Source organism: Phacochoerus africanus, chromosome 8 (genome assembly GCF_016906955.1).
Source record: "Phacochoerus africanus isolate WHEZ1 chromosome 8, ROS_Pafr_v1, whole genome shotgun sequence".
Taxonomy (NCBI): domain Eukaryota; kingdom Metazoa; phylum Chordata; class Mammalia; order Artiodactyla; family Suidae; genus Phacochoerus; species Phacochoerus africanus.
The window spans coordinates 61,998,800-62,010,746 of record NC_062551.1 but is presented as its reverse complement, the minus strand read 5'-3'; the positions used below and the strand labels follow the sequence as shown (position 1 = coordinate 62,010,746).

Below are 11,947 nucleotides of genomic sequence, written 5' to 3'. Positions count from 1 at the left end.
TAATTACACTAGAAGGAAACTGCATATCCCAGCATATCTAAGGCCGTTCACTATTGTGAAGTCTCTGGTATTGAATGAGATCAGATGAGCAGCTAAGGGATTTCCCACATTCATTGCACTCATAAGACATATTTTCTAGTGCGAACTTTCTGCTGCTAAATGTGGCTAAAGGATTCTCCACACTCCTTCATCCAGTGTGAACTCTCAGGTGTTTAACAACACGTTAGATTTGCAGCTAAGTGATTTTCCACACTCTTCACTGATGAGGTCGTTCCCCACTGTGAATGCTCCAGTGGTAAATGAGGCTGAACTTTCGGCTGAAAGACTTCCCACAGTCTTTGCAGCCATAAGGCCTTTCTCCACTATGAATTTTCTGATGTTGAAGGAAGATGGATCTTTGACTAAAGGATTTCCCACACTCTCCACAATCATAAGGCCTTTCTCCACTATGCATTCTCTGATGTTGAAGGAGGATGGATCTTTGACTAAAGGATTTCCCACACTCTCCACAATCATAAGGCCTTTCTCCAGGGTGACCTCTTAGGTGATCAATGAGGTTCGATTTGCAGCTAAAGGATTTTTCACACTCTTGACATTCATAAGGCTTTTCTCCAGTATGAACTCTCAGGTAGATAATGAGGTGAGGTTTGCAGCTAAATGATTTTCCACATTCTCTACACTTATAAGGCCTTTCTCCTGTGTGGACTTTTCGATGTGAACTGAGACTGGAGCTTTGCTTAAAGGATTTCCCACATTTACTGCACTCATAAGGCCTTTCTCCAGTATGAAGTCTCCTGTGGTGAATGAGCATGGAGCTTCGGCTGAAGGATTTTCCACAATCACCACGCTGATAAAGCCTTTCTCCAGGTTGACCTTTCTGATGATGTATGAGGTTGGATCTTTGAGTAAAAGATTTTTCACATTCCCTGTATTCATAAGCTTTTTCTCCAGTATGAACTTTCCAATGGCTATTAAGGCTATAGCTTTGGCTAGAAGATTTCCCACATTCATGACACTCATAAGGTCTTTCTCCAGTGTGGACTTTCTGGTACTGAATGAGGTTACATCTTCGGCTACAGGCTTTTCCACATTTGCTGCACTCATAAAGCACTTCTCTAGTGAGGAGTCTTTGGTCCTCAACTAGTGTTTCTGCGTAGCTGAAGGCTTCATTGCCTTCTCCCACCGTGAAAGGCAGCCTCACGGTGGGAGAGGCTGTCTCATTACTGTCCTTTGTCTCTTCAGTGTGAGTCACTGGTTGATGGAAGAATTCCATGCTGGCTAAGAAGTCGTTGCCAATCTCCCCACAGGAAAAGGGTCTCCCTGACACATGCGTTGTGCAGCTCTTTACCAACAAGGCTCTGTGCACAGAACTTCTGAAGGGTATCTCTCTAAAGTGCTGTCTCTGGTACTGCTGAAGCTTGGCAGGGAAATTCTGATGCCAAGTTCAGGCAAGTGCAAGATATCTCTCAGGAGTGGGCCACACATCTCAAAGGCCTGGGCCTTCTGGGGAGATGAATCTGCCTTGATGGTCCTGATCTGTGATACTCCTACAGAAATGCTCTGTTCAGAAGATGCTTCCTTATCTTCCGTTCCAGGCCAACAACCTGAAAGCAAAGAAGTGATGGTGAAATATATGTTAATGTTCTTGGGAGGGGACAAAACGTAATTTTTTTTTTTTTTTTTTTACAAATTCACATTTGTAAAACGTGAATGTAATTCAACACATGAAAGAATCAGTCCAGGAAAGAGTTCTCAGGAAAACAGAGTTGGGGAGTTCCCGTCGTGGCTCACCGGATATGAATCTGACTACTGTCCATGAGGATGCAGGTTCAATCCCTAGCCTTGCTCAGTGGGTTAAGGATCCGGCATTGCAGTGAGTTATGGTGTAGGCTGCAGGTGTGGCTTAGATCTCGCCTTGCTGCAGCTGTGGCACAGGCTGGGCAGCTGCAGCTCCAATTCAACCCCTAGCCTGGGAACCTCCATGTGCTACGGGTGCAGCCTTAAACACACACGCGCACACACACACACACAAAAGGAAGAGAGTTGGGGTTAGCTTGAGGAAGCAACTGCTGTTCTTCCTGGGTCCTTAAGATCACAGAATGGTGCAGGTCTCACCTGCCACAGGACACTAGGAAAGGGTGTGGCCCAGGGAGAAAAGTATGTTCTATAGCTCCATCTTCTGTCAATGGCTTTTAGTAGGATTTTAACTGCTGATGACATGTGATGTTGCGCAGAAGTCTAGTTCAGATCCAGAAGAATCTGACTGAAAAGGTGGTAAGTGGTATTTAAGGACTGATGACATGTGCACACTTTAGGACATTACAAAACTGGAAAGCAGTGAGGTGGGAACAGTGTGAGGACGAGTGAGATAAGCAGTCCAGAGAGGTGAGGAGTAGGTCTCAGCAGGAGTCAGAATACAAATAACTAGTAGAAATGACAAGTTGGCAAAGTGTCAAGAAAGGAGAAAGACTGAAGTGGGGTGTGGCCACTGGCAATGGCATCACCAAAATACCAGTAAAACAGGACTGGTATTGGCATCACCAAATGTCGATGGCATCACCAAAATACTAGTAAAACAGGACAGGTTCTTCATATGATTTCAACCAGGCCCTGAAGTCATGTCCATTCTGGGAAGAACAGGATATTCTTCCTCTAGTCCTAGCTGAGCTACTACTGCATGAGACGGATGATTCAATTCCTAAGAGAAGAATAGGACAGCTCAGTATCCAATACTGGCCTAGACAACGCAGCATATGAGATAACACAAGAAAGTTATTTTATTATCACTATTGTTATTGTTATTGTCTTTATAGGGCTGTAACCTCATCATATCAAAGTTCCCAGGCTGGGGATCTAATTGGAGCTGTAGCTGCTGACCTATACCACAGCCACAACAACGCCAGATCCGAGTTGCATCTGCAACTTACATCACAGTTGACAGCAACGCTGAATTCTTGACCCACTGAGGGAGGCCAGAGATGGATCGCCCATCCTATTGGCTACTAGTAGGGTCTGTTACTGCTGAGCCACACTGGGAACCCTCAGGAATGTTTTTTTTTATTTTATTTTATTTTTTAGGAACATTTTAAAAATATTACAAAAAGTACCAATTAATGGGCACAGCTAGAACAAAGATGGCAGAGTAGTAAAACCAGGCGTTTCCCCACTGGGCAATAACTACACTGGTAGAATCAACGCGATGTAACAACTATGCAATGCTAAATTGCTTTAATTAGATTAAATGGAGCTCTTGTCGTTATCCCAATATTGAAAAACAGATAAAGATACTACAAGAAATGACATCTGCAGGCCAACACATATGATGATTACTGGTGAAAAATTAATCAACACAATACTAGCAAACTGTATTCAGCAGTATAGTAAAGAGATTATACACCACAAACAATTGGGACTTATTTTTAAAATGCCAGGATGGTTCAACATACAAAATCTGATCAATGTAATATGTCACTTTAACAAAATGAGGAAAAAAAACAACACATCAATCAATGCGCAGAAACCATTCCATGATGAAAATACTTATCAACAAACGTTAAACAGGTTAACATAAAGCAAGAAAAATTTAAAAACCACAGCAAATATTATACTCAATAGTGAAAGACTGAAAACTATTCCTCCAAGATCAGTAAGAAGAAAAGCATGACAGCTTCCACTGCTACTATTCAACATAGTATTGGAACTTCTACCAGGGCAATTAGGCAAGAAAGACAAATAAATAAAGGGCATCCAAAAGAGAAACGAAGTGAAATCACCACAGCTCATGAATTCTTTTCAATTGTTTTTTTTTTTTTTTTCTTTTTAGGGCTGCACCTGTGGCATATGGAAGTTCCCAGGCTAGGGGTCAAATTGGAGCTGCAGCTGTTGGCCTACGCCGCAGCCACACAAGATCTCAGCTGCATTTGTGACCTACACGACAGTTCATGGCAACACCGGGTCCTTAACCCAATGAGTGAGGCCAGAGATCGAACCCACACCCTCATGGATACTAGTCAGGTTCATTACCCCTGAGCCACAATAGAAACTCCAAAATCTTAAAGATTTCACCACAAAACTGCTAGAATAAATGAATATAGTCAAGGAGGAAGATATAAATAGAAGATGGAAAATTTCTATAAACTAAACAATGAATAATCCGAGCAAGAAACAAAGAAAAGAATTTCATGATAAAAGTATCTGTCAAAAAAAATAAAATACTTGGAGTTCCCGTCGTGGCACAGTGGTTAACAAATCCGACTAGGAACTGTGAGGTTGCGGGTTCAATCCCTGGCCTTGCTCAGTGGGTTAAGGATCCGGCGTTGCCGTGAGCTGTGGTGTAGGTCCCAGACATGGCTCGGATCCCGCGTTGCTGTGGCTCTGGCGTAGGCCGATGGCTATAGCTCCGATTAGACCCCTAGCCTGGGAAACTCCATATGCTGTGGGAACGGCCCAAGAAATGGCAAAAAAGACCAAAAAATAAAAAAGTAAAAATAAATAAAATACTTAAGATAAACTTAACCAAGGAAATAAGACTTGTACAATAAAAAGTGTAAAATATTGCTGGAGTTGCCCTTGTGGCTCAGCGGTTTTTGAACCTGACTAGCATCCATGAGGATGCAGCTTCAATCCTTAGCCTCACTCAGTGGGTTAAGCATCCGACGATGCTGTGAGCTGTGGTGTAGGTCGCAGATGCAGGTCGGATCTGGTGTCTGGCGGGTGAGGGCTGGGAGGCCCGAGCACGAGCGTTTCCCCGGGGGCGGGTCCCTCAGCGCGGCCGCCGCCCCCGGACCCACTGGGCGGGGCGGAGAGGGGAAGGGAGGGTCAACTCCTCGGCCTGGCACCACATGGGCCACTCTCCGCAAACTCCGTCCCTTGCAGAAGCAACATGGACCCCGGGTTCCGCCAACCCTCCAGGCTCGGCCCGACCTCCAAGCCTCTGCACCCGCCGGTCCCTCCGCCTGCAACGGCTGCCGCCCACCACCGCCTCACCGTCCTGGACCGGCTGCAGGCACGCGAGCAGGCGCCCCGCGCTCGGGGCCTCGGTGTCTGGCGGGTGAGGGCTGGGAGGCCCGAGCACGAGCGTTTCCCCGGGGGCGGGTCCCTCAGCGCGGCCGCCGCCCCCGGACCCACTGGGCGGGGCGGAGAGGGGACAGCCGAGCGTCGCGAGAGGCCCCGACGCCGCTGTCTCCCGCCGGCCTCGCATGCGGCGATGTCCCCGACCCTAAAAGTGCCTCTGTTCACTGGACAAAGCCTTTCATTGTGCCATCACCGTCTGTTACTTCCATCCCCAGCCTGCGGTAACGGCCTTCAGTCCCAGCAAACCGCCAAAGTGACCGCCTCGAAAACGCCGGAAGTCCCGCCTTCGCCCGTCACCCTTCCGGAAATGCCAAGCGTCTGAGTACTCATTGGGTGGCCTTCGCTGCCGCTCAACGCCTCGCATTATGGGTTGTGGAGTTTGGTCCGCTTTACAGTCCGGTAGGCGGGCGCTTTTGCTGGAAAGAGTCCTGCTGTCCCCTGTGATTTCCCTGAACTGACCTCCTTATTTTAGGTCGGGGAGAAACTTAACTTACTCTTCAAGTGGGGAAGGCCATTTAAAGGCCGTCAAAGCTATTGATGTCTGAATTATTTACACGTTAATTCACATTCCGCGAAGCCTTCTCTAGTGAACATCCGCTGCTCTAGATGCATGAGATTATACATTATCTTATTGCTCTTCAAATGCACGGCAATGGAAGCATTAAAGTGACTTTTGTAACTTTTAGTAGGTTTTAACTTAAAAAAAGCCATCTTGGAGTTCCCGTCGTGGCTCAGTGGTTAATGAATCCAACTAGGAACCACGAGGTCACGGGTTTGATCCCTGGCCTTGCTCAGTGGGTTAAGGATCCGGCGTTGCCATGAGCTGAGGTGTAGGTCGCAGACGTGGCTCGGATCCCGCGTTGCTGTGGCTCTGGCATAGGCTTGGCAGCTATAGCTCCGATTAGACCCCTAGCCTGGGAACCTCCATGTGCGGTGGGTGCGGCCCCAGAAAAGGCAAAAAAGACACACACACACACACACACACAGAAAAAAACAACAATAAGAAAAACCAATAAAGTTAAAAAAAAAAAAAAGCCGTCTTGGCTCTAATGGACTACTGAGATGAGGCATATTAGGCAGCTCCGAAGGAGATGGGCCTGGTGCGGTCTGTGCTTGTTCACGTAAGTCAGTGATTGTCGCCAGTTCAGTAAGAGACACCGTCATATCCGTTAAACACAAAATTATTGTATCTAAAAATCAAAACTCTTTGTACATGCACGTTCCACTTTATAATATACAATTGATGTTTTTAGTGTATAAAAATCACATTAGCTCGTGTTTATTAAAGAGTATTACTCTCTGTACTTTTTTTGTTGTTTTTTGTTTTGTCTTTTTAGGGCCGCATGCGAGGCCTATGGAAGTTCCCATGCTAGGTGTTGAATTGGAGCCATAGCTGCCTGCATATACCACAGCCCCAGCAATGTGGGATCTGACCTACGCTACACCTAATAGCAACGCTGTATCCCTAACGCACTTAAGGCCAGGGATGAAACCCGAGTCCTCATGGATAACAGTCGGGTTCATTACCGCTGAGCCAGGACGGGAACTCCTCAACAATTTTAAAATAGTTGTTGCAAAACAAAATTCAAGAGTTCCTGCTGTGATGTAGTGCACGACTGGAGTGGCTCAGGTTGGATAAGGTGCAATTTTGATCCCCTGTCCAGTGCAGTTGGTTAAAGAATTGGTTATAGCATATGTCCCAAGTGCAGCCTTAAACAAAAAAAAATTCAACTGAGTACATTTTAAATATCTATGTGGCTTTATTGAGTGATTCATGAATCTGGCAGCATCCCACCTAGCAAATAGAGAGGAGCCCCAAAAGCTACAGAAAGGGAAAGTTTTAAAGGTACCACAAAAAAATCATAAACAGAAAAAATGATTATTTCTCATAAAGTCCTCTCCCTTTGGAGAAAAAGGCTCTATTTCGTCTTCCTTTGAGGTGTAGAGAGAGACCACGTGACAGATTGTCCCCTTGGAACTGACCAGAAAATTCCTCGCTGACCACTGAGGATTACATTTCTGGAAAAGGTTGTAACTGCATTTATATTAGGTATTAAGTCTTGGTTTTAACACAGGTGACTCCACTTAGAGCCTGGTTTTTTGTTTTTTGGGTTTTTTTCTGTCTTTTTGTCTTTTCTAGGGCCACACCCATGGCATATGGAGGTTCCCAGGCTAGGGGTCCAGTCAGAGCTGTAGCCACCGGCCTACGCCCGAGCCACAGCAAGAGGGATCTGAGCCGCATCTGCCACCTACACCACAGCTCCCGGCAATGCTGGAACCTTAACCCACTGACCCAAGGCCAGGGATCGAACCCGCAACCTCATGGTTCCTAGTCGGATTCGTTAACCACTGAGCCATGACAGGAACTCCAGTTGTTTCTTGTTTAACAGAGTTAAAAGTCTTGGTCATTCTTTCTCCTTGATCAAAGCACTGTTTACACCTGGTAACTTTTTGGAATTCTGTCTGAACATGAATGAATCTTTGTGTTTGCCTGTGCATTCACACACACACACACACACACACATATTCCTATACCATTTTTCAGTTTGGTTAGTAAAAGGGAATTCATAATTTGGGTATAGATCTGTTATTTGCTCACTTAATAAGAGTTGTTCTTGGAGTTCTGTTGCCCTGGCTGTTCAAGATCCAGCGTTGTCACTCCTGTGGTGTAGAATTGATCCCTGGCTTGAGAACTTCCACACACCTTGGGCACCCCCAAAAAAGCCTCTCAGAATCCCTGGCGCTGTACTTCATCTTGTCTGATAGGTGCATATGCCGCAAAGAAGACCCCTGAGCCAGACCAAATATGGGCCAAGAAAGGCAAGTGGCCAGAGACAATCGAGAAACGAACACCATTCCCATAAAACCTGAGACTGTAAAGCCACGCAACAGAGCAGTTCTCCTGGGTTCATTGCACTGCTGTTCTTTACCTGGGTGCCTCTACCCAATAAAGTTTTTTCTTTGTCAGAAATAAAAGGAGTTATTTGGAGTTCCCATCGTGGCTCAATGGTTAACAAATCCTACTAGGAACCATGAGGTTGCGGGTTCGGTCCCTGGCCTTGCTCAGCGGGTTAAGGATCTGGCATTGCCGTGAGCTGGGGTGTAGGTTGCAGACTCGGCTCGGATCCCGCGTTGCTGTGGCTCCGGTGTAGGCCAGTGGCTACAGCTCCGATTAGACCCCTATCCTGGGAATCTCCATATGCCGAGGGAGTGGCCCAAGAAATAGCAAAAAGACAAAAAAAAAAAAGGAGTTATTCTTATTCACCATTATATCACAAATTCTAGCAGAATAATTTGGACCGAAAACCATCTAGTTTAAATAATTAAAAATGCAAATTGATAATTGATCGATTATTAATATCAACTGCAGAAATCAAAAGAAGTGTAACTGTTGAGCTAGACGATGAAGAAACTGTTTTTCTGGTGCAGAAATCAAGGAAGAAGTGAGAGACACGGGAGTCACTGCCGAGGAGCACAAAGGGGCTGAAAGCAGAGAAACATGATGCTAGTAGCACAGAGATAACCCTCAGCCACTGGTTTGGATTCACAATAAGACTAACGCAAAGAGTCAAAATGGAAGAGGTACAATAACAGTAGACAAAGCGGCTCACCAGGATCAGGGTGGTGCATGTAGCTCTGGCCTCGTGGGAAGGTCTGGGGGAAAGTCTTCCTGTGAATGTGTTGGACTTTTTGCTTGTGCCTGTGCAGGACAAAGAGCATGTACCCATGAGTCCATATCACACAGCCCAAACATACAACATCAACCAAAAACAGCACAACTACACGTGATAAGCAGATGAATTTGTCTGGTGTGAGTGAGGAACAGTACCCATAATAAGTCTTAACACTTATGTTTTTGCCACTTCTTGGGCCAGTTATTCTAATAGGAACGCAGACATTTACCACGAGTTGTAGGATCCAGAAAAGAAAACTACAGAAGCCAATGGACTTTGGACATTGAATTCTTTTTTTTTTTTTTGTCTTTTCTCTTTTTTGTTGTTGTTGTTGTTGCTATTTCTTGGGCCGCTCCCGCGGCATATGGAGGTTCCCAGGCTAGGGGTCGAATCGGAGCTGTAGCCACCGGCCTACGCCAGAGCCACAGCAACGCGGGATCCGAGCCGCGTCTGCAACCTACACCACAGTTCACGGCAACGACGGATCGTTAACCCACTGAGCAAGGGCAGGGACCGAACCCTCAACCTCATGGTTCCTAGTCGGATTCATTAACCACTGCGCCACGACGGGAACTCCTGGACATTGAATTCTGAAGTCTATCCACCAAGAGTTTCTGGAACAAAACTTAAGGGCCTGGAAGCCACTCAGAAGGCAGGTTGTGGAGTTCCTGTCTTGGCGCAGTGGTGAACGAATCCGACTAGGAACCATGAGGTTGCAGGTTCGGTCCCTGCTCTTGCTCAGTGGGTTAACCATCCGGCGTTGCCGTGAGCTGTGGTGTAGGTTGCAGACGCGGCTCGGATCCTGTGTTGCTGTGGCTCTGGCGTAGGCCAGTGGCTACAGCTCCGATTCGACCCCTAGCCTGGGAACCTCCATATGCCGCGGGAGCGGCCCAAAGAAATAGCAAAAAGACAAAAAAAAAAAAAAAAAGAAGGCAGGTTGTGCTGATCGAAACCCCTCTGGCCACAGAAGACAAGTTTACATCCAGCCTCATCTGGGAAATATTTCATTCCAAAAGCTGCCGTTGTCTGTGGGATCCCTCTGGAGAAGAGAACCAAGACGCTGGCTTAGGCAAGTTGGTTGGCTATCTGATCTGTGGGTCTCGTCTTGGATCCGGTCAACAAAGTGAGGTTGTAAAGACAAAGGAGGGAGGAGTTTCCCAGAATTCCAGCTCCCGTCTGAGTGAGGAAGAGAATTTCCATCTCCAGGTTCGCCTGCCCTTCACTTCATATCTGGCAGACATCGATTTTAATTTGAGACAGAATAATTCTAGGAAGATTAATGAACAAAAATATGCCACCTTCTTCGGCTCAGCTCTATCTACTGCTGAACATAATACATGATTTCCTCTATTGCTAACACATTTTCGTACTTGGAGTGGATTTTACGAGTATGTTGCTGGAGTTTCCTGATGGAGCAGTGGTTATGCCTCAGTTTTTTCACCACTGTGGCCTGAGTTCAGACCCTGCTCTGGGAACTAAGATCCCACATCAAGCCAAGGCCAAAAACCAAAAAAGTACATGTTTAAGGATGCAGTGTAAGGATTCAGTGTTGCCACAGCTGTGGGGTAGATTGCAGCTGCAGTTTGGATTTGATCATTGGCCTGGGAACTTCCATACGCCACAGGTGTGGCAAAAAACCACTTATTATATAATCAAGCAACGTGTTCATTTGCTGGAAGATTTTGAATAAACAATGCAGCATTCACATATTCTCCTGCAGCTATGAACTGAATGAAGACCATCTTCATCCATGTATGAAGTTACTTTAGGATATATTCTTCTTTTTTTTTTTTCCACTTTTTAGTGCCGCATCTGCGGCATATGGAGGTTCCCGGGCTAGGAGTCTAATCGGAGCTACAGCTGCCCGCCTACACCACAGCCACAGCAACACCAGATCCTTAACCCACTGAGCCAGGCCAGGGATCAAACCCACAACCTCGTGGTCCCTAGTCGGATTCGTTTCTGCTGCGCCATGACAGGAACTCCAAGGATATATTCTTATGTGAGAAGAGTCAGGTGGGTCAAAGGGTGTTTAGTATTCTTCAATTATTCTTCTTTTTGGGAAGGAATAAGAATATAAATAAGCAAATACACATTATCCCTCTACCTATCTGTTATATTATAAACATCTACAAATACAATTAAAAACTGTTACAAAATGGGAGTTCCCATCGTGGCTCAGCAGTAACAAACACAACTAGTATACATGAGGACTCAGGTTCGATCCATGGCCTCACTCAATGGGTTAAGGATCCCGCATTGCTGTGAGCTTGGTGTAGGTACCAGATGTGGCTTGGATCATTTGCTGCTGTGGCTGTAGGGTTGGCCGGCTTCTACAGCTCCAATTCAACCCCTAGCCTGGGAACTTCCATATACGCAGGGCACAGCCCCAAAAAGACAAATAAATGATAAACCTTTTTAAATAAAAATTAAAAAAAACTGTTACAGAGTGACCTATAAGTTTCAATGAATGATGACAGAGAGAGGCAGAGATGAACCATAGTAGAGCAACAAGAATAGCACCTGGAAATGTCTGAATTAACTTACCTCAGTTATAGTTTTCACTTTCGGGCAAACATAAATATTTTACATATTTATCAAACAACATTATATAATAACATAATTAAAACAATCAAATTTAATCACAAGCATTCCCATCGTGGCTCAGCAGAAACAAGTTGACTAGCATCCATGAGGACACAGGTTGGATCCTTGGCTTTGCTCAGTGGGTTAACGATCTGGCGATGGGGTGAGCTGTGGTGTAGGTCGCAGACATGATTCAGATCCCCTATTGCTGTGGCTGTGGTGTAGGCTGGCAGGTGCAGCTCCCGTTCGACCCCTAGCCTGGGAACCTCCATGTGTCATGGGTGTGGTCCTAGAAAGATTTTAAAAAATAATAAAAATTAAAAATTTAATCACAAAAGTAAACCAAATATATAAATCTCACAATGTAATAAAGTTATACTATATCCATAAAAATCGCAGTGTTTCAGCTGCATTTTAAATTTTTCTAAAATTTTTTATTAAAATGTGGTTGATTTACAATGTGTCAATTTCTACTGTACAGCAAAATGGCCCAGTCATACATATATATATACATTCTTTTTCTCTTATTATTTTCTATCATGTTCTATCACAAGAGATTAGATATAGTTCCCTGTGCAAAACAATAGGACCTCTTTGCCCGTCCATTCTTTTTA

At 45.3% G+C, this 11,947-nt stretch overlaps 2 protein-coding genes across 3 annotated transcripts; both read right to left on the bottom strand.

The window, feature by feature from the left end:
• Window positions 1-221: 221 nt before the first annotated feature.
• On the bottom strand, window positions 222-5,321 carry LOC125133837 (zinc finger protein 211-like). 2 transcript variants are annotated; one of them, XM_047792430.1, is made up of 2 exons: window positions 4,987-5,321; window positions 222-1,604 (listed from the first exon to the last, which is right to left on the bottom strand). In XM_047792430.1, exon 2 carries the CDS (start codon window positions 1,271-1,273, stop codon window positions 257-259), a length of 1,017 nt encoding a protein of 338 aa, XP_047648386.1. In that variant the 5' UTR covers window positions 1,274-1,604; window positions 4,987-5,321; the 3' UTR covers window positions 222-256. The 2 variants fall into 2 exon arrangements, with proteins under 2 accessions (XP_047648386.1, XP_047648387.1); XM_047792431.1 differs by having other exon boundaries at window positions 1,281-1,604.
• On the bottom strand, window positions 5,273-9,947 carry LOC125133304 (vomeronasal type-1 receptor 1-like). Its single transcript, XM_047791412.1, is given in 4 exon segments — window positions 5,273-5,371; window positions 8,526-8,745; window positions 8,747-8,852; window positions 9,701-9,947. Coding segments are annotated over 4 exon segments (672 nt in total).
• Window positions 9,948-11,947: the final 2,000 nt, after the last annotated feature.